The sequence below is a fragment of the Pogona vitticeps genome, chromosome 4 (genome assembly GCF_051106095.1).
Source record: "Pogona vitticeps strain Pit_001003342236 chromosome 4, PviZW2.1, whole genome shotgun sequence".
NCBI lineage: Eukaryota > Metazoa > Chordata > Lepidosauria > Squamata > Agamidae > Pogona > Pogona vitticeps.
The window spans coordinates 38,376,686-38,403,629 of record NC_135786.1 but is presented as its reverse complement, the minus strand read 5'-3'; the positions used below and the strand labels follow the sequence as shown (position 1 = coordinate 38,403,629).

At 39.9% G+C, this 26,944-nt stretch overlaps 1 protein-coding gene across 10 annotated transcripts in view; it reads right to left on the bottom strand.

Moving 5' to 3' along the window:
- Positions 1–26,944, bottom strand: part of NAV1 (neuron navigator 1) — a 346,655-nt gene that overhangs the window by 103,689 nt on the left and 216,022 nt on the right. For 9 of the 10 annotated variants that reach the window (XM_072997117.2, XM_072997120.2, XM_072997122.2 and 6 more), the window contains one exon: positions 20,416–20,781. The exons of the other annotated variant lie outside the window; for it this stretch is intronic. In XM_072997117.2, the coding sequence (XP_072853218.2) occupies positions 20,416–20,781 (366 nt within the window). The remainder of the gene's footprint in view (positions 1–20,415; positions 20,782–26,944) is intronic. 10 annotated transcript variants of the gene reach the window in all.

The following is a 26,944-nucleotide window of genomic DNA, read 5'->3' as shown; positions in this document are numbered from 1 at the left end:
AAAACTCTACAAATACATTAGAAGATATATAAATATGTCAACAAATAATACATCCTATCTCAATCCTCTAGCATTCCATAGCACAAACATTTAGCTTCTTTTTCATGCTACTGGCTTCTCTGAAAACATCTGACAAAAGGCAGGTTGTACAGCTCTGGGTTGTCTCCACAGCCTACAGGCTTCGCATGGTAGGTGCATACAATAAAGGGGTATTTATTATGTACATAATTTTGTTAGCCTATGGCAAACCTGGAGCTTTCCTGTGTCTCTAAACCAGCATTAAAATTCTCTGGCAATGGAGGACCTGTCTAAGATTACCTTTACAATGAATTCCTTTGCATATTTCAGTCCTGTGGATATTGTCAGTAGCCGCCAGCTGCCCCCAGGTAGTGTTCCACTACCTGCCAGAGCATCAGCATATTTTGGGACCTGCCGGAGGCTACTTTCAAGAGCCTCCTGTGATCTGTGCCTCTCCCTTCCCAACCACCCTCCTAGTCTAAAAAGAGTGACCAAGCACACAATTGGGGCAGGAAAGGAGTTGCAGCAGATGTTGCCACCTGTTTCTTTGTTTTACCTTCACAAAACAAGTGCACATATGACATAAATGGTGAAGAGCATACAGTGGGGTCTTGACTTGAGAACTTAATCCATATTGGAAGGCGGTTCTCAAGTCAAAAAGTCTGTAAGTCAAGTCTCCATTGACCTACAGTGCATTGAAAACCGATTAATCCTGTAACAGGCCATTTTTGTTCCATTTTGGTTTTTTTCTGGTCTGTAAGTCAAATCTCAGTCTGCAAGTCAAACCTAAATTTTGCAGCCAGAGAAGTCTGTAACTCAAAAAGTCTGTAAGTCAAGCCGTCTGTAAGTCAAGGGTCCACTGTAATTTGGCAGAAATGGTGATAAGGAGCATGGAGGATTGGGTGGCATTCAAAGAGAGGAATCCCACTGACAGTGTTTTGCCGAAAGGAAACCAACCCCTGATATCTGCACTGATGTGCCACAACCAGTCCCTCACAGCCGAATCTCACATCTTTTGTCAAACACATTTCATGCAGTTTCCCTCTCACTTTTGCACAGGAAAGTGTTGGTACTAATCCTGGTAGCATGACAGTGACAGCTAGACAATCACTGCTTCTTCTCTGGCATGAAAGTGTTATACATATAGATTACTCTGCCCAACAGGCAAGCTACACAGTAGTGCATTGCTCTGCTGCAGCAGTCCAGCCTGACAGGCTCAGGGCAACATGGTTGGCTGAAACATTTGGCAGCTGAGGTGATGCAAGGTAATATCCGATTCATTGTCCTTAATTTTGCTTGACCAATTTCATTTGGCAAAACATGTTGTTCAAGTTCCTTTTTAATTTTTTTGTTTTTTGAGGAGAAAGAAAAGCCTGCTATGTTCGCCAGGAACTCTAGAAAAACAGCTGCAGAGCACATCTGGATCAATTCCCCTTTGATTTGGGAGGAACATTCAATTTTGTGAGACACCACAACTGAAGCAATACATTCTTTTGTCCCCTTGAAATGCATGAGCAGATCACATCTTCAATCCAAAGTTAATGTCAGCTTCTGCACATCATCACATCACTTGGATTAGTCTGCAATTTCTTAGTGAATGAGCAGCTAAAAACATAGTAATCAATGAAAACCATTATCCTGCATTTTTGTTGCTAGTCACAAAATGCAGGACAATGGAATCACTTTAAATGAACACACATTAAAACTTATGGTGCAGGAGACAATGCCAGAACTTCTTTCTGTACATATGAGATTGACAAGACATAATTTTTGTGACAACATCATACAAATAAGACTCTTTTGGAGACAACTTCTCTCTGTGTTGCAAGAAAAGAACCTGGAAATGTCAAAAGGCAGAATACAGGAAGCTGCTTTAGAGTGAGCAACTGAATGATCAATTTAGTCATGTAGTGCAGACAAAGGCAGGGATCTTCTGCATGCAAAGCAGGCATCTTTCCACTGACTTACACTCTCGGTTCAGAAGAAATTAAAAAACAACAACACTAGAATAATCAGTAAGAAGTCATCAGAAATAACAAGTGGGTAAAGAATAAGAACCAATGGAAATGTCTTTCAGTCAATGTCAATGAATTAAACTCCCCCCAAAAAAGCAAAAAGGATATTCCTACATTTACAAAAGTTAAAATTGGATGTGATTTGTCTTCAAGAAACACATATAAGGATTACAGACAGTAAGATATTACAAAATAAAAAATTGGAAGATATATTTACAGCATCAGACATGGGGGGGGGGAAGAGGATTGGCTGTCTATGTAAGGAAAGAAACACTAAATTGGTCCATGCATCACAAGACGGAAGAATATTAAAGGTGGAAATGCAAAAAGAATCAGAAAAAATATTGATTGTGAATATATATGCATCAAATGAAAACCAAGAAACATTTTACAAAAATTTACAAAAAAATAACTATCAGAGATTATCAGGAATATTGCATAATGGGAGACTTCAATGCAGTCTTTGACAGAAACCTAGATACCTCTACAGGACAAGGAGAAGAAAAAAAGAAGAAATATGTTTCCAAAATATTCCTTCAATTGGCAGAAGAATTACATATTGTAGATGCATGGAGAACAAAATATCCAACACAAAGAGATTATACACATTTCTCAAATAGACATAAAAGCTGGTCAAGAATTGATGCCTTCTGGATCTCAACAAATTTGATTAAGGAAATGAAGGAAATAGAAATCTTTACAAATACTTATAGACATTTTGCAAAGTTCAGCAAAATGAACTTTGCAAAATGAACTTTAAATACATTTTTTTTTAAAAAAATGAAGATTTTCGAAAGCAAATATCTCTTCAAAATAATTATGATACCAGAAACACCTATAACCACAGTATGGGAGGCTGGAAAATGTTTATTCAGAGGATTAGCAATAAGATTTGCCACAAGATTAAAAAGAGAAAAGAAACTAAAATATAGAGAACTGGAGGAAAAATTGAAACTAAGTGAACGTCAATTTAAACAAAACCCATCAATAATATATCTGAAAATGAAGATTACGCTAATACAACAGCAATTAAACACTTTTGATTGAAGAAATGGCAAATAAGATTAAATATGCAAAACAACACTTTTTTGAAAATGGAAATAAACCTGGAAGGTGGCTAGCATATAAATTAAGGAAAGAAAGAAGTAAAACACAAATTCAAGCCTTGAAAAATGAAAAAGATCAGCTAACTATAAAACAGGAGGAACTAAAAAGAATAACAGAACAATTCTATCAAAATCTGTATTCAGAAAAAGAAATTTTCATATTTTTAAAGGAAAAACAAAAACACCAGGCTCTGATGGAATACCAGTGGAATACTATAAAACATTTGAATATGTTTTAGTGGACTCATACAAAAAATAATTATGCAGTATATTGAACAGGAAAGAGAAATTCCACGTACATGGAAAGAAGCAATAATATCAAAAATTCATAAAGAAGGAACAGAACTGGAAGAAATTAAAAACTACAGACCAATCTCACTATTGAATGTGGACTATAAGATATACAGTATTCCTCAATTTTAGCAGACAGACTGAAAAAAGTTCTTGTACATATAATTCATGAAGATCAGCTAGGCTTCCTGCCAAAGAGACAGATGAGAAACAATATTAGGACAATATTAAATGCATTAGAATATTATGAGACGCAACCAGGAAGAGTGATGGCTATGATTTTTCTTAATGCAGAGAAGGCCTTTGACAATGTCAATTGGGATTTTATGTTACAACAATTAGAAATCACGGAAGCAGGAAAGGACTTTGTTGAAGCAATAATAACTATCTACAGACAACAGAAAGCCAAGATCAGAATAAATGGAGAACTTACACAGGATATAAAAATACAAAAAGGAGCAAGACAAGGATGTCCATTGTCTCCTTTACTGTTTGTACTATTTACTGAAACATTATTACAACAAGTTAGACAGAACACAGATATAAAAGGATTCAAAATAAGAGAGGAAGAATATAAAGTACAGGTGTTTGAAGATGACATGGTCTTTATTCTAGAGGATCCGATAAATTCAATAGAGACATTAACAGAAACAATAACAAATTTAGGAGAAATATCCGGACTAAAAGTAAATAAACAAAAGCACAAATCTTGATTAAAAATATGAAGAAGAGATCCAAAATTTAGTAGAAATGACAGGTTTTAAAGAGGAGAATAAAGTTAAATACCTAAGAATTCAGATTACAAAACAAAACAAAACAAAACGAATATCTTGGTAAAAGACAACTACAGCAAACTAATTGGTCTGATTGAAAAAGATCTGGAAAAATGGTCAAAATTGCAATTATCATTTATGGGGAGGATTGCAGCCGTGAAGATGAATATATCACCTAAAATGATATTTCTTTTTCAGACAATACCAGTTCCTACAAAACAATTAATACTTCAAAAATTTACAAAAAAAATAATGAAGTTTGTCTGGCAAGGGAAAAAAACCTAGAATAAAAATCAAAGCACTTCAAGATGTAAAACAAAGAACACACTTTAGACTTCCAGATTGGTTTTTATATTACAAAACCTGTGCTCTAGTTTGGATAAAGGAATGGATAGTTTTAGAAAATGACAGGGTATTGAAACTAGAAGGACATGATTTAAATCTAGGATGGCACGCCTTCCTATGGTATCAAAAAGCAGAAGACAATAAACAATTTAAAAACCATCTGACAAGGAAAGCTTTAAACTGGGTATGGACCAAGATCTGGGAAGAAAATTACCGAAAAGTTCCTGAATGGGTCTCACCAATGGAAGCATTTACACAACCAACATTAATGGAAAAGAAGAAACTCTTGAGATACAGATATTTGTTAAAAGAGGACTTAAGCATGAAATCAAGGGAAGAGCTAGAAGAACAAGGTACGATACTTGATTGGTGGACAAAAACACAAATTGATTCCAGATATACAAGAGATAGAGCAGTAGACTTCTGTAAGGAACAGACACCATTGGATAAGATACTTCTGAATGTAAAGGAAAAACTGATTAAAATGTTGTATAATTATCTACTAGAATTAAAAACACAAAATGAAATAATTAAAGAATGTATAATAAAATGGGCACAAAGTGTGGGCCACAATACAGTGGACCCTTGACTTACAGACGGCTTGACTTACAGACTTTTTGAGTTACAGACTTCTGTGGCCGCAAAATTTAGGTTTGACTTGCAGACTGAGATTTGACTTACAGACCAGAAAAAAAACCAAAATGGAACAAAAATGGCCTGTTACTGGATTAATCGGTTTTCAATGCACTGTAGGTCAATGGAGACTTGACCTACAGACTTTTTGACTTGAGAACCGCCTTCCAATACGGATTAAGTTCTCAAGTCAAGACCCCACTGTATTAACTTAAAGTCATGGTCACAAATATGGGAAGATAATATTAAGCTAACAAAAGCAATTAATTATAAAGGAAATATGTATAAGATGTTCTATAGATGGTATATGACACCTGAAAAATTATCGAAAATATATCAAAGTACCTCTAACAAATGTTGGAAATGCAAATCAAAAGAAGGTAGCTTTTACCATATGTGGTGGACTTGTAAGAAAACTAAGAGCTTTTGGAAACTAGTCCATGAGTTTTTACAATGTTAAAAAATGTTATCCTCTATAATTCCATATGAACCTGAACTTTTTTAAAAATATAATACTAGACTCGATAGAAAATGAGAAAATATATTTGATCATACATGTAGCTACATCAGCAAAAATTTTATATGCCAAATACTTGGGGGGGGGAGGGGAGAGAGACTCCAACAACCCAGGAGTAAGTAGAAAAAATTCTTAAAGCAGCAGAGATGGATATTTTAACTGAAATATTAAAAGACAAAGAAATTGCTGAGGCTAGAAAAAATGGGAACCTTTGTATAATTGGATGAGAGATGAGAATATGAAAGGGTTAAAATTGTGAGAAAGAAAATATAAGATATAATTTTAGATTTTAAAGGCTTAGAAGAAATGGTAAGATAAGTGTGATGTAAGTTTAGTAAGAAACATATTGACAAATGTAATAATGATATATACTGTTCTCTATCACATTATGTATTCTTTATTTACCCCAATATCCTGATCCAAAAGTCCCGTCACTATGATCTTCCCTTACCCAATGGAAAATTAATTTAAAAATTTAAAAAACAAGTGGGTAAAGAGAAATAAAGTACCAATGCAACTGTGTTCTGACAACTGAAAGACAGATTTAATAATCTGTTTGGTATAAGTGTGTGGGTGTACACAAATACATACTCAATACAAATACATATATACAGTAATGTCTTGAAAGGTTAAATATATGGGCTGAAACCCAGTAGCAGGTTGCAACTACATTAGGCCAACTGAATCTGTGGAATTTATGGAGGAGTTAACTCAACAGACCCCATTGGTTCAATGGGTCTACTCTCACTGCAGCTTATTACTGTACTCGATTTCAGTTATTATGTCTTCCTGCTGCAGAACATCTCAAATTACTAAATCCTGACTGGCTGAACTCAATCCACACTCTGGTGGCTTTGCAAAATGCACAACAGCTGGACTCCTTTCAAGAGGGCGGGAAAGAGGGCCTTCCCCTGGGAAATTCTTTGAAATTGGCTTCATGCTTGACACATTTTGGATACTCCCAAAGTAAGTAACATGTTGCAAACAAGCCAAGAACCATGTGACCAATGAAACGGGGAAGGAGTGCTCTAAACCAAAGTGTCTTGGAATCACCCAAGGTTGCATCATTTGTACTGTTCATATGCACTTACTCATTTTTGTGTATGTTCAGATCATTGTTACCTCCTGCACTATAAAGTAGCAATTTGGAGCTGTGAGGAAAATAGGAGAAAATGCAACAAAAAGACAAGAGTATCCAAAATAAATTTGAATGCATGCAAACTGGAAATCTGACTCAGCACACACACAGCTTGTTCCCTGTAGAAGGGCAAGTTGATCACAATGAAATTAAAGGTCGTAATAATGGAATGAGCTCAGAGCACATGGCAAACGACAGAATGCCAGTGTAGATTCCTAGAGCATCCTTAGCATGGCTGCTTCAGAGTAACCATGCACTGCTACCATGGAAACATGATTTTGCTCATCCCTCCTCTCAGCATTTGCAAAGCAATCACAGCGTCTTCTTTTTGCTTCTCATGCAAATAGCATAATCAGGCTGGGCAGCCTGCCAGTCAGCCTTCAATAGAATACAGTACTTGTTACAACTCTGCAGGAGGTTGGCAAAACCTCATTCTAGAGACATTTAGCATCACAAATACAAATCAAGGAATTATGGTTTGAAAGTCCGATTGCATTCTCAGATGGACAGAACACACCCACCCTCTAGGTACACTGGCATCATATTTCAACTATGAGTTGGAACATATAGAGTGCAAATTATTTCAAGATAGCTGCATGTGTGTGCACAGGACCACTAATACATCCCTGAAGATCTCCTTGCTGGGTAAGTGCTGTAAATTCCAGGAGAATATTGTACTAGGGAAGCCATGGATATTGTCCTTCATGGTCTGCAGCAGGAGCAAAGTCACAGCTAGCAAATAGTTCACCTGCCTGTTCTACAGCAAATGCAAAATGTTTAAAATTCCCTGGTGACCCTTCTGCCCTGTAGCTCATTCAATTACAGACTCGCAGGAAATTGCTGCCTGTAAATTGTCTTGAAAAAAATGTGTCAGGCTCAGCAATTAACTGCAGGGCAGGCCCATTAAATCTGCCACTCACCCTTCACCTCCTGCAGCTACTGTCTTCTGGCACCTGCCAAAGAATCACAACCTGTCCTGGAAACCTAGTGTCTACATCATACCAGGCTTTTAAATTAATACTAACATGTTTTGTGCGTTTGCGCACGAGCCTGTGTGTACATGCAAACAGACACACTAGAACCATGAGATCTGGGGGGAAGTACACATAGAATAATTTTCTTTCAGATGCTCATAGAAGTAAACTGGTTCAGAGAAACAAAACTTTTGTAATTTTATACCCAACTTTGACTGTGTTATCTCAGAGCACTACTAAAATCCTCTGCAGCAACTGGAGAAATGCCTACTGATTCTTAAAATAAAACTTTTAAAATATGAATGAAACAAGAGTCTCAAATGCTAGACCACACTACTGTCAATAGAAAAAGAAACTAAAGAAATCATCCTTGCAAACAGAAATCATCCTGTACTATGAAGCATACAGCAGCTTGAGAAGGAATATACAGTCTCTCTGAGAATCAATGAAAAAGTAATGACCAGGGATGGAGACTCAGATCATAAGCTCATCAGGTAAATCCAGGTTAGTCATCACTTCCCAGCCTAAACTACCTTCCATGGTTGTTACGGAGATAAAATGGAGAAGAGAATTCAGAGGAAAACTAAGATATAAACAGGAAGAAAGTTAAGAGACAGAACAGAAGAAGTTTTCACATTCCTTTCTACCACATTTTTATATAGGATACACCTTTTTAAAATATATTACTTGCTACCCCACAGTAAATGGGGAGAAATACAAAATAAATGTAATGTCATTAATAACTTATAAATCAATATACTGTGCCAAACCAGTTATTCTCAATCTCTTCCAAAGAAGAGAATCAAAACTGTTTTAATTCACATGCCAGGGAAACTTGTTTGATTGTTTGTTGGCACAGGAGAAACAAATATATTTTAATAGTAAGGCAAAGTTCATTTTTACAGAGTTTGTTAATGAGACATTTGTACTTCTTTGGCATCAATTCATTTCTTTATGTTAGTCTGAATTAAATGAACACTCAGCAGCTTCCCATTCTCCAGTTTTTGTTCCTTCCTTCCTTCATTAAAAATACCCAAACCCACTGCAATTCTAGTAAGATAAAAATACTGCCTTCCCCCATTCCAAAAAGGGAGTTGACATCCACAAAAATAAGATGGAAAACCTTTACAACACGCCTGTCTTTATTTAGCAGTCTCCTTCCTATACATCAAAGTTCTCCCCAGCAAATAGGCAAAAACATTTCTCTTCTCTGATCCAGTAGATCTCAGGCTATATGGCACAGTTATAGCTTTGTTAGATATAGAACGTCCTGCACTGCTGAAAGACATCTATTTGTCACAGAACACACTGCATTCCAGCAAGGTTTGCTTTGGGATTTTTCTGGAAAGATAGAAACAATCATAGCCATCCTTTTATCTCTTAAAAATCACATTGTGTGCTGGACCCTTGCCTTTCCTAGCTCATAAAAGCAGCTAGAGGAGGAATAGCCGATTGGGTTCCGGGAGTAATAAGACCACTACTGAAGAAGCCCTCCCTCGATCCCAGTGTATTGGATAACTACTGGCCAGTCTCAAACATCCCATTCCTGGGCAATGTACTGGAGTTTGTGGTGGTTTCTCAGCTCCAGGGATTCCTGAAGGAAGTGGATTATCTAGACCCATTTCAATCTGGTTTCAGGCCTGGCTATGGGACAGACACAGCTTTGGTTGCCTTAGTGGATGACCTATGCTGGGAACTGGACAGGGTGTGTGTCCCTGTTGATTCTCTTGGACCTCTCAGTGGCTTTCGATACCATCGACTATGGTATCCTCCTGGGCCGTCTCTCTAGGATGGGACTCAGAGCCACAGTTTTATGGTGTCTGTTTTGACTCTAAACCAGTGCTTGGCATCAGTAATGGGCTGGATGAGGGCAAACAAACTGAAACTTAATCCAGTCAAGACAGAGGTGCTCCTGGTTAGTCAGAAGGCAGATGAGGGAATGGAGATACTGCCTGTTTGTTTATTTATTGTAATGGCCACAAGAGGTCACACAGGTTGGTAAATACCTACCCACGCTGCCATTTGTATTTTGGTAAGGAATTTTGGATGAAGATTGAGTCAAGGAAGTGATATCCAGTCTGGTGTAGTGATACAGTGATGGACTAGGACTTATAAGGTATGGATTCAAATCCCTGCTTGGCTATGGAAACTCACTGAGGAGTAGAACTAGTAATTCCACTCCTTAAACATCTCATTTACCTTGAAAATCCTATTAGGTTTGGTTTGATGTCACATAACAAACACAAGATTATTGGATCAGCTATGGTCCTACAAGATCCAGGGAGGCATGCGAGTGGCCTCTAGACATCTTGAGAACCATGACTCCTAACATGATTGGCTTCCCAGTAAGGCAGTACAGTCAGCACTGAGCAAAATGGAGAAGTGGGCCAGCATTGCTCCTAGCAGCCCTTTAACCTCATTTCAGGTCTACTGAGACATTGATTCTTGGGCCCTTAATTGCTGAGGGCAGTTAAAACTGGGAGAACCTTGCTTAACAAAGATCTGAGTTTCTGTCTGACAGAAATATATTCTGCTTGGTGGCTGGCAACTGGAAAGCTGCTTACAAGGTCAGGTTTGTTTGCAAGCCACTGTAGCAGCTGCAACAGAGACTCTGCTATAGATGCCATCAAGAGGAAAGAAGTCCTACTATTCAAACTTCCTAATAATTAGGACAGTTAGGAACTCCCTCCATGATTTAACAATAATCTTAGAACACCTCTTCAGTTCAGAGATTAATATTAAATTGAACATTCATCATAGAGGGAGTTCTAGCTGTCCTAATTGTAACTTGCCAGGAAAAATTGTTACAACTAGGGTATGAAATCTCTCTGCTAGCATAAAATGTATAGATGATTGGGCTGACAAATCTGTATAGATTTGAAATTTTAGATTATTGTGCAGATAGATACCCACTGATTTTTATGGCAGAAAAATAACAATGGTTCCATGTTTCCAAGAAAGTCCACGGGCATGGTGAGTCATCTGTTAAATATATGAGAGCTCTTCTTCCCCATTTAACATCAAAAATTGCCAATTCTAAAACCCAACAAGAACTTCTAGCTAGTTATGTTTTCAATTTTTATGGGTTCTGAGGACTACAACCTGTGCATCTCCATAAAGATCTCAGGAACAGAAAACTGATCCCTGAGTCTTCCAAAGTTCTCCATCCCTGTCTTAAAGCACCAGTGTTTAATCCTGAGAAAAGGGGCTCAAGTAGTTTTTCTTTCAGAAATGAAGAACCCTGTGTATATGTTTAATGTGTTTCTTAAAGATCCTCCACAATCATTGTGTACACATATATCCCTAACACTCAGTCCTTCTTGCAATCTCTCTTAAATACAGTAGAACCCCTATCCATTGATTCACTATCTGAAAACACTAAAAACAAAACAAAACCCAGAAACATATATTTGTATGTATTTCCAGAGTGTATTTACCAAGACTGGCCACTACAGGAATCCAACCATGCAATTTATAGTGGTTGATACATCTGCATTTTTGGCATCTATGAGTGGGCTTGGAACCAACCGACACCCCCCCCCATGGATACCAAAGTTCTATTGTATTAAAAATTGTATTTAAAGCCAAAAGAACATACAGATAACAACAAATAATAACCAGTTCCAGACATATAACTTGGACTGGCTAATGTGCTAATTGAAACTCTATCACAGATTCATGTAGCTCCAGCACTGATTCATACTTGACAATATACAGGATCCAAGGAAGGGTCATATGCACTTGCAAAAGAATTGTCCATGAAGCTGTAGAGCCCTTGGTTGTTTTGCTAAAGTCTGGGAAAAGACACAAGCTAAAGAGACACCAGTGGAGCGTTAATGAGTGATCTAATCTAGAGCAGGGGTCTCCAAACTTTTCAGCATGAGGGCCACATCATATATTTTACACATGTTTGAGGGCTAAAGGAAGAATCACGCACACACATGGGCTTCAAGGAACACACCTGAGCTGGCGGACATGAGCCTCTGGCGTTCTCTGGTCCAGATAAAAAAAGCAAGGTGGACCAGATGTGGCCCATGGGCCATAGTTTAAAGATTCCTGGTCAAGAGCAAGATGTTCTAGGCTCAGACCTTTGCCCAGTCAAAAGCTCAGTTCATGGTTTGGGGGGCAGTCACTTTCTACTGGTCAGTTACTATGAGGACAAAATAGGAGTGGGAGATAAGGAAGTCTTCAGTTTCAAAGTGGCTTGTGAAGATCTTCCCAGGGCAAAAAAGGGTAAGTGAAATTCCAAATGTGCAACTAGTTTTCTTTTGACACACACATAGCTCTTCTTTGAATCCTAGCCAGTCTGCTCAGCGAGCTCTGTTGGTATTAGTATTGAGGTGTTCATGGATGAGAAAAACGGGCCTGCCTTTTCCAGGGTAACTTCCACACTCCCAGTCTTATACTGCACTGGAAAGTCAAGAGCATAGGAAACTGCCTTTTGGGTGGGACCGTGTATTCTCACATCACTCCATCATCAGTGATCTTAAAATAAAAACAAACATATTATTTATAGGTCTCTGGCTGGAAAGGGCCATGGTCAGGCTATAGTTTTAGGAATTCTGAGGAACTCAGAGAAAAAGTACAACTGATCTCACTCATCTTTCAACAAGGGCTGGCATCTGTGTTGTACTTACTAGTCACAATGCTGCTGTCGAAAACAAACTTCCCTTGGCAAACAGTCCATGTCCCAGCTGTGTGATTTTTAGCACAGCTTATTCTGGAAACTGGAGCAATAGGTGAGAAAGAGGGGCTCACAGTTCTGCTCAACTAGAACTTCGAAGAATTCATTTTTGGTCTACAACTCCCAGAATCCATCCCCCCCCCCACTGCCCCAGCTAACATGGTCATAGTCTTTGATGTTAAGGAAACCTAGAGAAATGGTCTCTCATACAGAACTTCACACAGAGACAAGGCTGTGGGGACAAATGTGGTTCTTTGGCAAGCTGGGTCACATGGACATGAGAGGTCTAATATGTGGACCTGAAGAACCTAGAATCCAGCAAAACCTTCCTTCTAGACGCTACAGAAATTTAGGGATGGGTTACCTCCTGCACCCCGACCAGATTTCATGACTAATTCAAAGAAAATGCATGGAGGCTTTTCTTTTCTGTGCTCCCATCCTATGAGCAGTATTATGTAGCAATGAAAGATTTCCCCTGCAAGACGCTAGAGAATCAGGCTGTAAGAAACATATGAAAATGAGGGGTAACAGAGCCATTGTTAGAATAGTAGCCCTCTCACCATTCCTCTACAAAGAAGAGGCCCAATACATGGGATTGCCAGATGTCCTTTATTTGGAGAGAATGTCCCTTAATTCAGAACTCATCAGAGCTACAGAATACAATGGCCATCCCATTTCATAATATCGCAGATCCACAGAAGTATCCATGCCAGTAAAAGTATAGCTGGTATTCCCATCTACCCAGAATAGCAGGACCTCTTTATCAGTTCATGTAATCAGAAGGTAGAGAAAGAGGGAGTAACAACCTCTTGAGGAAGAGTGATGCCACAAAGTTAATATGAGTCACCAGTCTCTTGCTAAGACTTGCAGTTTGTCACAGAACCCTAAACAGCTGGGACTTAGCTTATTTCAAGCTGTCAAGCAGTAGGGCAAATGCCCTCATTTACATATTAGGACAAAATCCAGCACTAGAAATATTTATTTTCTCTTGCAATGAAACAGGAAACTTCCATTATGCCAGTAATGTGTCACTATGCCAAGTTTGGGAGGTAGGAGAATTAGGAAGGAAGGAAAGTGGAGCTGGCTTGTTATGAAATTGAATATTATATAATGCATAAGAGAACATTTCCAAATTATCAGTATAGGGAAGCCTGGTTTTGACAAGAAACATGGTTATGGGAAATCTCAAATCCAAATGCATCCGTCTCCCAATAAAGAACCTTGTAGTCAATACTGTAGTGGTAAATTTAGAAGTATACATACTTGTCATGCGTGGCATCCTTTGAGAGTACAAAAATGTAAGTAGCTGGATTAGCGCATACCGACATGTACCGTATTTTTCTGTTTACAACACGTCCCCATTTATAACATGCCTGTTTATAACCCAAAAAGTAAGAAAACCTAGCTTTCAGGATTCAGCCTCTTAGAACGTCGGACATTTTGAGTCTCTGTTGAATATGAACCTACAGGCTCCACCTCAAACGAGGTGTGTTCCAATTGGTTTGTTCAGGATCAGCTGACGTCAATTCCATAAGGCTTGTGACTGGAGGAAGCTAAGTCTCCTGACTGTAGGAAGCTAAGACTTGAGACTGAAGGAAGCCGTCTAGAGTGGTCATAATTGACCAGATAGGTGGGATATGTATATATATAAATAAATAAATAAATAAATAAATAAATAAATAAATAAATAAATAAATAAATAAATAAATAAATAAATAAGAAGCCTGTTTACAGAGGCGAGGTATGTGCCGCTTTGTTCTCTCCTCAGCTATCTCAGCTTACTTCCATGTAAAAGACGCCCTTCAATTTTTAGTGTAATGATGTTAGGAAAAAGTACTGTCTTATACAAAGAAAAATACGGTAAGCAGCAGATACCTAGTTAAGTTAGTGGTCCTTAGTTGTCTGTTCAAGACTAAACTATCCTCAAATACTCTGCATGACGATGGAGATAGTGTGCACCAATATTATACCAAAATTCAGTTCTATAGCTATTACACCTGTATATGGATTGAAGCTAAGTTCAGAGAGAACAAGTAAGCTTGCAATGGTGAATAATATCATAGTCCTTGCTACTGAGAAAGTGCTCTATCTTTAACCATGCAAACTCCAGCTCTATTACATCACTACTAGTAGTGGCATGACCTTTATTGTTTTTAGTGCTCAAATGCAGGTTCACATGCGTGTATTTATCACCCAGTGCTCTGAACTATCCTGTGCCCTCTTTTTTCCGCCAGGCATCCTATGAAAAGAGGCAAAGTGGCCAGATTTCTCTCTGTCCCATGAATGCATTTTCAGTAGTAAACTACAGGCAGGTTTAGATTAGATTAGGCATCCTTCAGTCTCGAGAGACTATGGTAACATGCTCTGTATGGAGGACTTGGAACAGCGTCTAGTGTGGCTGAGAAGGCCAATTCGAGAGTGACAATCCCTTCCACACTGAAGACAAATACAATCTGTCCCCTGTGCAGCTCCCTGATTTTGCTGGTTTTCCAGGCAGGTGAAACTTTCATTAATATGGATTAAAAAAGATGTACTTACTGAAATTTCTGCAAATCAGTTTGTTGTTAAAAGCCCAGGAGCAGGGCATATTCAAAAAGCTGGTATTTATACACGCTTATCCATTATCTGATAGGAAATTCAACAGCCCTTTGTTTCTCCATATGTACTGCAGCTGCATCAGCCTCATTGCGTCTAGCTCCACTCAGATTTACAATTAGCAAGATAAGCTCCATTACTGTAAAACCCTAATAACAGTAATGTTAAGAGGCCCCACAGCTGGACTCAGGGCTTGTCACAATTACACATCTGCAGACCAGAGTTACAGAATTAACAAGGACTCTCTAGCGTAGCTTTCCGTGACATGTGAGTATTTTTAGGCCCAAGTCTACAACCCTTCCCTTGATGGAGCTCCGGGACTTCTAAAATCCTTCCAGTGACAAATGGAAAACTCATGACATAATATCTCACTCTGTGAGTTTCCATCTCTCTCAAGCAGCAGGGGGTGAGCAGCCAAACGAAAACAAAGCCAAAGGGCCTTCATTTCCAAACAACTTAACAATTCAGAGTATAATATTCAAATTAACAAGACTATAACTATGTCACAAGTAATGGCTTGTTACCAAATACTAATAACTAAAGAAACCAAGCAATATAATAATACTGTATGAAAACGTACATATTCAGTGTTAGGATATTTTAAGTAGGGAATATAAATTCTTCACCCTCTTCAGTTTAGACTGTCTGAATTTATGAGACACACCAATCAGGAATTTTTAATCCTTGTGAGATTCCTTTTCTCTAAGAGGGAGACAAGCAATCCTTTTTTTTCTCTCATTAAGTACTCCACAAACTGTTGTTGGGCAAATCTGGTGTGCTTTTGTGAGCAGGTGCCTGGGGACATGGGACATGTGCCAACCTCTGTGACTTCTCCACACTCTTCGGATACCATGGGCAAGGAGAATAGAAAGGTGATGGCATAATCAGTGAAAGGAACACACTCTGACTGTACCCCTAGAAAGTGTGCACCTCAGAGCCAGAGGCAATGAACACACCGTCCATGTTCCCAGCAATACGGGGGGGGGGGAGTTTGAGGTCCAGAGGGGCCGATGGGAAAGGGCAAGCAGAGGTCAGATCAGCAAGGGAGAATTTAGGAGAACCTTCTAAACACCTGCAGGAAAGGGGTATAATAGAAGAGGCAGGCCTGTTGGGAAGGAAGAAGAGAGGAGTGAGTCCTATGTCTGGCTCCTGAACCCCTGATACCTGGAGAATCCTGCCTTCCAGGCCCAGCCTTCCTATGCCAGCCTGTTCTTGAGCTTGGAACCAGAGTAACATTGTTTTGGGGCAGTCTTGGGCTTTGAGGAGGAGGAACCTGACCATGGTGCTGGGGACAAGTGACAGCTCCAAAAGCTGCACCAGCTACAACAATCTGTGAAAGTGCAGCAGCAAGGGCTGCCCACCACCAGGCACCCAATGAAGGAACAACCCAGTGCTCACCACCAGTTAGAAGAACAGTTAGCGCTCCCAGAGGCCACAGTGGGGAATTGAACTCCCAACCTCTGGCTCCACAACCAGATACCTAAACCACTGAGCTATCTAGCCAGCTCAGCAACAAATATACAAAGGCATATTACCTTGTTACTGGAATGCACCCAAACTAGATATAAAGTACTCAGAAAATTTCTAATGGCTGTCTGGATTTATTTAGAAAGAAGAATGAGCTTGTTAACAATTGTTGTTCTAGCAAATTTTTTCCACATTCACTTTTGCATTGGTTAGACAGCCAGGGTATATGGATGGTGAGAATGACCTGATAAATACTGTGTTCACCCCTTTTCTGTATCTGCTTTCCTTAGAACTTAGTTTGGACTTGGTTTTAACTGGGTTACAAACCACTAAAAAGGGAATGTAAATTAACAAGTCCTTGGTGAAATCTTTATGCCAGGCTCCATATGGTTTCAACTGATTAGGAAATATGAGAGCTCTGCAAATTACAGGATCAGATCCTTCAGGCCTCTTCCATAAAATAATAATGGGAATAACAGTGTACTGATAAATCATGGTATATAAGAACTCTATTTAAAAAGCTTGATTTTTTATTGGAGGCAAAGAATTTGTGTTCTTGGTTTTTGTGCCCTCACCCCTGCAACCCCATTACTATGTTGCAAGCTGTATGAAAAGCTACAGTTAAGGCTCTGTACATAGAGATCAGCTTTCCCCACCTCTTCTATATGTGTTTGACTATACTTCTCATAAACCCCAGTCACTATTCTGGCTAGGGATGGTGGACATTGTAGTCAATTGCATCTGGAGGAAAAGAAGACTGGGCAAAGCTGATGTCTATAGTAAGATAAAGGTTCCCCTTGACAATTTTTTTTGTCCAGTTGTGTTCGACTCTAGGGGGCGGTGCTCATCCCCGTTTCCAAGCCATAGAGCCAGCATTTTGTCTGAAGACAATCTTCCGTGGTCACATGGCCAGTGCAACTTAGACACGGAATGCTGTTACCTTCCCACTGAGGTGGTCCCTATTTATCTACTTGCATTTGCATGCTTTCGAACCGCTAGGTTGGTGGGAGCTGGGACAAGCGACGGGAGCTCACTCCATTGCGTGGATTCGATCTTACGACTGCTGGTCTTCTGACCCTGCAGCACAGGCTTCTGTGGTTTAGCCTGCAGCGCCACCACGTCCCTCTATAGTACTTCCTTACAATAAGCTACACGTGGGATAGAACTGCCAGAATACCAGCCCTTACAATGAGGATGCAACTACTGTAGCTCCCTGCCCATTCTTCCAGCAGCACTTTTGTCTACTTCCTTTCACAGTCTTCACAAGGAGACAGGTTGGGAAAAAGAGAGGTGAGCAAAGGGACTGGTAAAAAAAAGCAGGCAGAGGTAGAATGGCCATGTTGTCTCTTTCTAGTTCAGGGGAAAAGAAAAGATCTCCAGCTTATGATCTGCTGTGATCTGTTACATTGGAATTCAACTTTTCCTTCAATGTGCTCAAGGCAGCATGCATAGATCCCATTTTCTCTTATTTGTCCTCAAAAGTCAAGGACCAAAATTTGTAGGGCAGGTTGGGAAAGAGCTATCCTCTGAAATCCCCTAAGTTTCACTGCAGAGGAAGAACTAGAACCTGTATCTCCCGGGGCATATGATTTAGCAATTCTATGTATAGTGTTGATCTGGGATAATCTGACACTACCAAAAAGTACCCAAGCTGCCAAAAAAAAAAAAAAAAAAAAAAGGCACAGGTACTATCTGATCAGGTTTATGATTTGGAAAAATATACAACTGTTTTGCGTTGTTGATCAAGAAGCAAGTATTGTCAGAAGCCACAAAACTGCCCCAAAGTTGCTCTATATTTCTATCAAAGTGGAATGCTAGTGGGCAGCAGAGTTCCGGCACACTGCTTAGACATTAATCTGACTTCAAAATACATGGATATTATGATCCTCAACTCTTTACTTACAGCTTTAAGTTAAACTATGCTGGTCTTTTGGTCATACTCTTTTGCTTTTATCGTACATACACCAGAGTACAGTCCCCATGAGAATTCTGAAATTGAGTTTGGGCCTTGGGCTGAAAGAGGTCCCTCATCCTTGTTATAGGGAGACAAAGTATCTAGACATCTGGAAGCACAGCACAAACCATCCATAAGATCTGCCTTATATTTCAGTATTACATAGAACATCTGGCATATCTCTAACATTCATTCCCATTATACACCCTCTGCTATTATTTTACCAGCCAACCAACATGCCTCTCTGCCATTCCACTCTGACTCTGCCCGAACATAATCTACAGAGCAAAGCAAGACTGAGCATTGTGGTCTTGGGCTGTCTGTATGCAATTCAACTGTACAGTTAAAGGAAAACACCCTTCCCATCTCTGCAAAACAGTGATAAATGTTTGTTGTCTAAAAACAGGTTACCACAAGCTGGGAATGGATATATTATGTCCCCAGATCACAAACGAGACACGCGTGTATTCAACATCTCAGCAGTAATTGTCGTAATTATCTTCTCCAGGTCAGCCTTTAATCAACTGAGGCTTATTGCCCAGCTCCACCCCTACGAGAATGCCCTCAGGATGCATGTGTTCATGATCTCCGGAATCAAGTATTGCAATACTCTCTACATGGGGCTTCCCTTGAGGTCGATCCACAAACTGCACTGAGTCCAAAATGCAGCAGCCAGGCTTGTGTCAGCTGTGAGCAGATTTGATCACATCTCCTGAGTCCCAGCTTGCTTGCACCAGATTCTAGTTGCATTCCAGATCAAGTTCAAGGTACTGATGCTAATCTATAAAGCCCTTCACAGTTCGGGGCTATGTAACTTGATGTAGTGTTTCTCACCAAGATTATCTGCCTGCTCTACCAAATCCTCACAGGCCATGCTTCTGCCAGTAGCCATGCCAAAGGAGGACAGAAAATCATTGACAAGAAGCCGGGCTTTCTTGGTGGTGTCACCAGCTCTTCAGAACCATCTTCTAATGGAGCCACGCCTGGCCCCTTCTCTCTCTAATTTCAGGAGGCTGCTGAAAACTCATCTTTTCTGGGGAGCTTTGGGTGGCAGTCTCCCCTGATCTTCTACTGCTGTTGGATTTTACGACACCATCTGGAGTTAAAACCTTTGTCTATTTTTTCTTTTTTGTTTTTTGCCTATTACTCTGCTTATGTCATTTCGCTTTTGTTCTGCTTTTTATATGTACACCATCCGCTACAGTGCTGTGCACTAATGGGGCGGTATAAAAATCTCATTTGTTTGTTCGTTTGTTCATTTGTTTCTTTGTTTGTTCGTTTGTTCATTAAAAAATGAACAAATGAACAAACAAACAAATATCCACAAAAAAATCTATCTGCTTCTGGTAGCATTAAAAACAACAACTCCAAGTAGCAAGCTCACTTCCAGTAGCAATGTACAGTACTGGCAATCAGTGGATGTTGATCAGATACAGATTACCCCCAGCCAGCCCACTTCTGCCTTCCTTCTTACCAGATGAAGATGGTTATGATCCCTATAGGTGGTGTCCTGTTCTACCAAGTGTATGTGTGAATATCTTCTTGCCTTTCTTTAAGTATGTCCTTGTTTATGGATACCCACTTTAGTCATTGACTCTGTTTTATTATCCTTTGCTCTACCAACCACATTGAGTGCAGACACTACTGCTTGGCAGCCATACTTGATACAAAAACACTAACATCCAATGCCATATGCACTAACAGGCACAAAGCTGAAAACAAGTCCCACCACATGCATGGCTTTACTACAGCAAATGAATGTTCAATGTGAGACAGGCTAGATAAACATCTTAGCCCAGCATAGAGCCTTCAGCAAAGGCTAAGGCAAGAATATCCCAAGGCCCACTTCCAACATTTAGCTGTTAACTCTGAGTTGCATGTTTGATGAATGTCAGGAGGACTTACCCTGTAGTGATATCATCATCCTCAGTCATGGTCTTGCCCATTAAGTCACTGTCACTCATATACCCAGATTTGAGATCGACGTCATCAGCATCGAGGGACTCCACAAGTTCCAGGCGAGAAATGTGGCTGAGCTTGCTGGGGCTGCGCATGGGCATGGTGTGGGAGTAGTGAGCTCGCTCCCCATGCATGTACCAGCTTGGGGTGCCTTCGGAACGGCAGCCCCCACCCACTGAAGGGGCATCTCCAGCCTGCAGGCGTGGGCTGGACTGACCGTAGCGCCAGGAGAGGGGAGAAGAACGGTTTGACAGGCTGGACACACTGCGGGGATTGGCTTCGTCACTGTCATAACATGTCATCTCCAGTGAGCTGCAGGAATAGAGCAGAGAGAAAGGTCTGAGGGCTAAAACTGGGGGGAGGCAAAGCAGAATCTGAGGGCACTTCTGAAAAGTGAAGCAGCCCAAACCAAGATGTACTTGAAATGACAGCTGCTGGGAAACGCAGGCTGTACTTCGGAGTGGAACAAAGTTTACACACGAGGCCTAACGGGCTACAAGCTGCAATACACTCTTGTTCTTTTATTTGCCTGCGATTTTCTAACTGGTTGCAGATCAAATACAGAACTGGGCTACAGTAATTCTATTTGCAAAGGAAGGAAGAATTTCAGGAAATATATCTTCTCTGAACAGTGCAGAATCGCAGTAAGTGCATATGCACTTCTCATCGTCGTTTCAGTATCAAAACACAAGTACTTAATTAGTTCCATAGTAATTCTGACAACCTCACTTTATCCTTATTTGACACCTGTGCAAGATGTCAAAGTCTGATGTTAAATGGTCCAAGGAGTATGCACACGGGACTAAACTGGACAACACAGTAGGGTAGCCTACCACTTCACATATCTACAGATTTATTCAAAACAAATAAGATACTCTTTGTTTCAATAATTTCCACTTAATATGATTTCGGGTGGAGATGCCCTGTAGGCAACTATTTTGCTGTTGTATAAATAGGATGCTGGACTATTTATTTATGTTTGCTTTATTTATAATGCTTATAAGTGTATTTAATACAGTAAAACCAGGTTTTATTAAACATTTTCACACCCCAGATAGACATTTGGTCTGATCTAGCTAGGTTTTCCTTATGCTGCTTTCAGATGTTTAGAAAAGTAATTTTTAAGGCAACCCCCATAGGACATACAACTCATCTTGTAGTCCAAAAATTACGTTTCTAAGCTCTGCATGTTTCAGAAAACACCTCAATTGAAAGTTCAACTCTGCCTACTTTGAACTGCTTCACAAAAAGATTCTGTTGAGTTTTTCCTTCGAAAGCTTTCAGAGCATTTATTGGTTAAAAACACACTGAAAATACAATTATGGATGTTCAGCTGCTTGCAATCTGGGTGCTTGCTATTGTTGTTTTGCAGTTACAGAACAGACCACATTTCGTAGTGTTGTATGTCCTGCACTTGAAAGTCTGAGACATAAAATGAGTTCTTCAAAGTATGCATGCACCACTATTGCCACTTAGCTGTGCACATCTAATGGGCCTTTACAGACTTATTACCCCTTCCAATCAGTATTACTGATAGTGGAAATTCAAACCCCCACCCCATGTTCATGCCATCTGATTTCTTTATTTATTTTAATGATACACTAAGCAATCGTCCATAATATCTTTGCAGGAGGGATGAATGTGAATTTTTAGCCTTTGAAAAGCATGGTAAACAGATTGAGAAAACAACCCTTCTTACCATTCTCTTGATAGCTCATAAATGTTTTTGCTTTTATTTTTCTGAGGGTTGAGTGTGCCTTCTCTCCAATAATGGCATGCTTCTCTACCCAAACATACAATTTTCATTTTAAAAACAGGTATAAGAAATCCAGTTCTCTTTCCCTCTCCTCCAAATCAAGATTCTTTATGCCATACATATGTACTGGGTGTTACACTGTTGCCTCTTAATGGGAATTTATATAACAGTAAAATACCATATTTTTCCATGTATACAACCCCCGATGTATAAGATGACCCCCTAAGTTTGTCCCTTGCTGGAGGCGGATGAGCAGTCAATGGAGAGCCATGAGAGGTGACCCAGCTGCTCCTCTGTCTCTGTCTCCTGCTGCCTCGGCCGCCTGATAGCCTCCTCCAGGGTGACTTCCAGGGCTCACCTCCAGTTCACGTTGCCACCTTGTCCCCTGCGTGAAGGGAGCCCGCAAGTGGCACTGGAGGAGGCAATCCAGCGGCCACAGAAGCAGCAGCAGGAGGCAGAGGCAGAGGCAAAGGAGCAGCCATGCTCGGCTGCCTCTTGCTGCTGCCCATTGACTTCTGCCGCTGCCACTGGATCGCCTCCCCCAGTGCCACTCATGGGCTCCCTTCGGGCAAGGGACAAGGTGGTGACGTAAACTGGAGGTGAGCCCCAGCAGTCGCACTGGAGGAGGAGATTGGACAGCGGCAGCAGCAGTCAATGGGTAGCAGCAAGAGGCGGCCGAGCAGAGCTGCTCCTTCGCCTCCGCCTCCTTCCGTGCATAAAATGACTGTTAATTTTTCCTTTAATGGTTTTAGGAAAAAGTGTCATTTTATATATGGAAAAATATGGTAAAGGTTATAATGTAGCCCAGGCAGATATTCACATGTTCACCTGGATAAAACCCTGCAAAGCACTTTCATGTTCTGCAGTGAAGCAGTACTATCCAAATTTGAAATTGAGATTTCCCTTGTATTGCACACCACCCTGATATAAAATACAGGCCTGGAAACTGGTATGTAAAGAACAGGAAGGTATTATTGATGCAGCACTATAGTGTGTTGCATTTCCATTACAAGTACAGTAAAGCAAGGCATGAGAATTAACGGTCCTTGCTGATGCCCCACATCCCACTCACACTTTTCATTTAGATTCAATAAAACCAGTTACTGGACATCAAATAGAAACCTATGATTGAAAACATTTCTGGAATGGATTCACAGCTCTAGGAGATATGAAGCTCAACCTACAAAGCCCTGCAGATATAGATTCAATAATTGCATTGGTGCACAAAAGTTTTCTTATTCAAGTGAAATAATTTTTGGCCTTTTAGTGTTTTGCTTCACATATTACTTTTAAGGTCATTCCCAAGAGGAGAAGACCACTACTCTCTGATCTGGCTCATGAGGAATGGTAGTGTGTTTTGCAGAATACAAAGCAAGCTATCCAGGAGAAAAATCCTAAAACTAGGGGAAGATGATCTGCTATTTAAGGAGGAGACTTCCATCGTCTCCTGATCATCTGGTCACCCTTCTTTAACTGGGCACCCTCCAGATGGGCTACAGCTGATGGGAGTCCAAGTCCAAACCAGTTGGGGAAGCTACACTAGATAGTAGAGTCACATTTTACTTCTACTGTTAACATTTACCTGACATATCTAAATTAAAAGTAACCAGTAGTTTTTCCAATTTTTTCTTAAACTCTGTTCTCTGTCTCACAAGGGATACATGGTTTCTGCTTAGTGCGACAAACAAACCTGAATTACTGCTGGATTTCATATTTAAAACAACAACCAGGGGAACATTAGGTTTTTCTTCCTACCAGCATGTAGTACACTAAGATCTGTTTTGCACCTAGCACACTCTAATTAAATCTGAGTAAGACCTCCTGCATTCATCCTAAAACTGTCACAAACTGAAGACATTGGAGCTTTTTTAAAATCATGTCCATCTTTTTCTATTGCACTCTATTTTTAATTTGCATTGTTTCCTACCTATCCAGAAGAACTTGAGTACTCCAAAACTCACTTGCTATTTTTTCAGTAAAGTCATTACTATGGCTGGTACAATTCTAGCAGGACTCAGTGCCCCCTACTGGCAAACACGCCTAGATCAGAGTGCATCCCACACTTATTCCATCCTGTATGTTCCCACTAACATGAAGTACTGTTTTTCAGCTGCAGCCTAACAAGTGAGGTCTGGACACATTCTAAATAGTCAGCAGCAGAACTCTTACCACTCTCAACTGCAGTGATTGTTCTAGGTATGCAGCGAAGGTAGGAGCTTCAGAATTCACAGTGGACTAAATCTGGCTCTTGTTGCATCAGTAGTACTTGCTTACCCTAATGTAGCAGAAACTTTGCAAAACAAACTTTCATAGACATTGAAGCTACCAATATTCAGATTTGATGAACAGTGCATTTTAGAGATAATAACTGTTGGAGAAGTCCGCCATGTGAAGATAGAAAATGTATCAGAAATTCTGCTCCAAAACTTGAGATTGTCTTATTCTAATTATTTAAAGTTATCTTAACTATTTAATAGCTATAATCTATCAGTGTACATTACACTAGTGGTCAGACTAAGAGCATAGAAAGCTACCTCAGTTAATGTTAATTCTGTGTAGTGGTAAGTCTCAGAATACGCTAGTTTTCTATACCCAGTTTTTGACAAATAAAAGTATTCAAAATGTGGCCCATCCCTGTCCCACAACAAATAATGCCTTGCTATACCCATTGCTTGAAGTGCTACAACCACAGAGACATAGTTTTCAAAGAAGTGGCCATGTTAGTCTGTACAAGCTTATACAGTACAGACAAAAATAAAAGTGAAAGAATTGAAAAGAAAAATGTTGTGGCACTTTGGAGACCATCTCTTATATTTCATTGAGAGCTTTCATGAAAGGTTTTGAAGAGTTAGTTTTTATTGTTAATTATGCTAAATGTGTAGCTCTACCCTGAGATCCGATGAGAAATCTAATTTGACAAGCATATCAAGACATGGGCTGAATGACAGGTAAAGAGTTGGATCAACCTGGTGCTATAATACTAAATAACAATCCTTGTTCTACCAAGCCCACTGACCTTTGTTTCTTTTTGATGCTTATGATTTAGCTTCAAATCACAAGCAACATCCTTCAATTATGTGGTTGAATTTTGTAGCATAAGTGAGGGTGTGGCAGATCATGATTCAATGTAATATGTTATTTTACTCGCACACCCAGTTCTTTCTTTTGTTTAAAGGAACTTCTCCAATGATTCCAACCTATAAATAATGCTGCTCTATATCCTTAGCTTAACAGTGGCTTAGACTGAGGAATATGTGCTGTTGAACTGAAACTCCCATGATTGCACAGCATTGGCTACAGTGGGTAGGGCTGAAGGGTGCTGCAGTGAAACAACACACGGCAGGCCATACAATCTCTAATTTATGTTAGACTAAGAAGCAGACTTTCCTAGGGGAAAAAAAACTTCCCAAGAGAAAAATGAATGAAAAAGAGATAAAAAAAAGAATTGATCAGAGGTTAATTCACTGAAGCAGTCTTTAGTATATATTTAGATGACTACTACTGTACCTTATGTAGTAAGCTACATTACATACATTAACAAGACAACTGTTCTGCAGTCAAATACTATTAGCAATACAGAGTCTAGCTTCTGCCCATCTTACTCCCAGAGAACAAACACAGAAAATGGCAAGAATCCTACTGCCATCCATATAAGGTTTGCATAACTTGTCACAGCTAATTTGGCTAACTGATTCTCACCTATGTGCCTCCTGACCAATGTATGCTCTAATTTTCAGGCCTGCTGGGCGGGGCTACACCTCTCTCTCTCTCTCTCTCTCTCTCTCTCTCTCTCTCTCTCACACACACACACACACACACACACACACACACACACACACACACACACACGTACGTGGTTTCACCCATGTGTGCATGCACAATTCAGCCCCCCCACACACACACATGCTGGGTTCCATTGCAACTGGAGCCTAACGCAATTGCTGTGCAGAGAAGGAAGAGAGCTGCATGGAGAGAAGTGAAGTTGTGCACGCACCCAGGTTAACAGGAATCTTGCTCCTGACATCTTGTCAATTAGCTGCAATTAGCCAATCAACAGTTAAGCAGAGTTTTGGGGAAATACCAGCAGGATTCTATTCAACAAATATTATACTAGTAGCATTAAATACCAAATCATAACTTTTTCCATCCAAATTTGATGAAGTGTGAGAAGACATATGAATCCTCTAAAACACAAGGAGGGAAAATGTGGGTCTCATGATACTGTAGGGGCTACCGCTCCCATCAGCTATGCCAACAAAGCCAATGGTATGTTAATGCTGTCCAATAAGATCTGGATGGCCATGTGTCTGGTACACTTGCAAACAGCCATAATTATGCACTTAAAAAACAAGTATGATTAAACTAGAGGATGGTAGCAACACAGCCTTTGCAATCCTGACATTTTCACATTTGTTAGAACTCCTGAAAAGAGGACACACATAAATCCAGATACCCAGGAGCTCCCTTTTGGGGTGGGGGGTGGGAGGGAGCTATAATTGCCAGAATCCCCCCAAAACCTATGGTGACAGGCAGTGTATTAGGAGATTGTAAGAGTTGTACTCCAAAAAAAAAAAATTAACTCCAAGCCCTGTTCTGTCTAGGCATTCAAATTAACATCTACAAATGGTCTTATCTCCTTCATTCTATTAAATTAAGTCAAGGTGGTAAGGAGACCTTTCTCTGACATTTCATGTCTTTTCCTGTCACTGGGCTGCATTT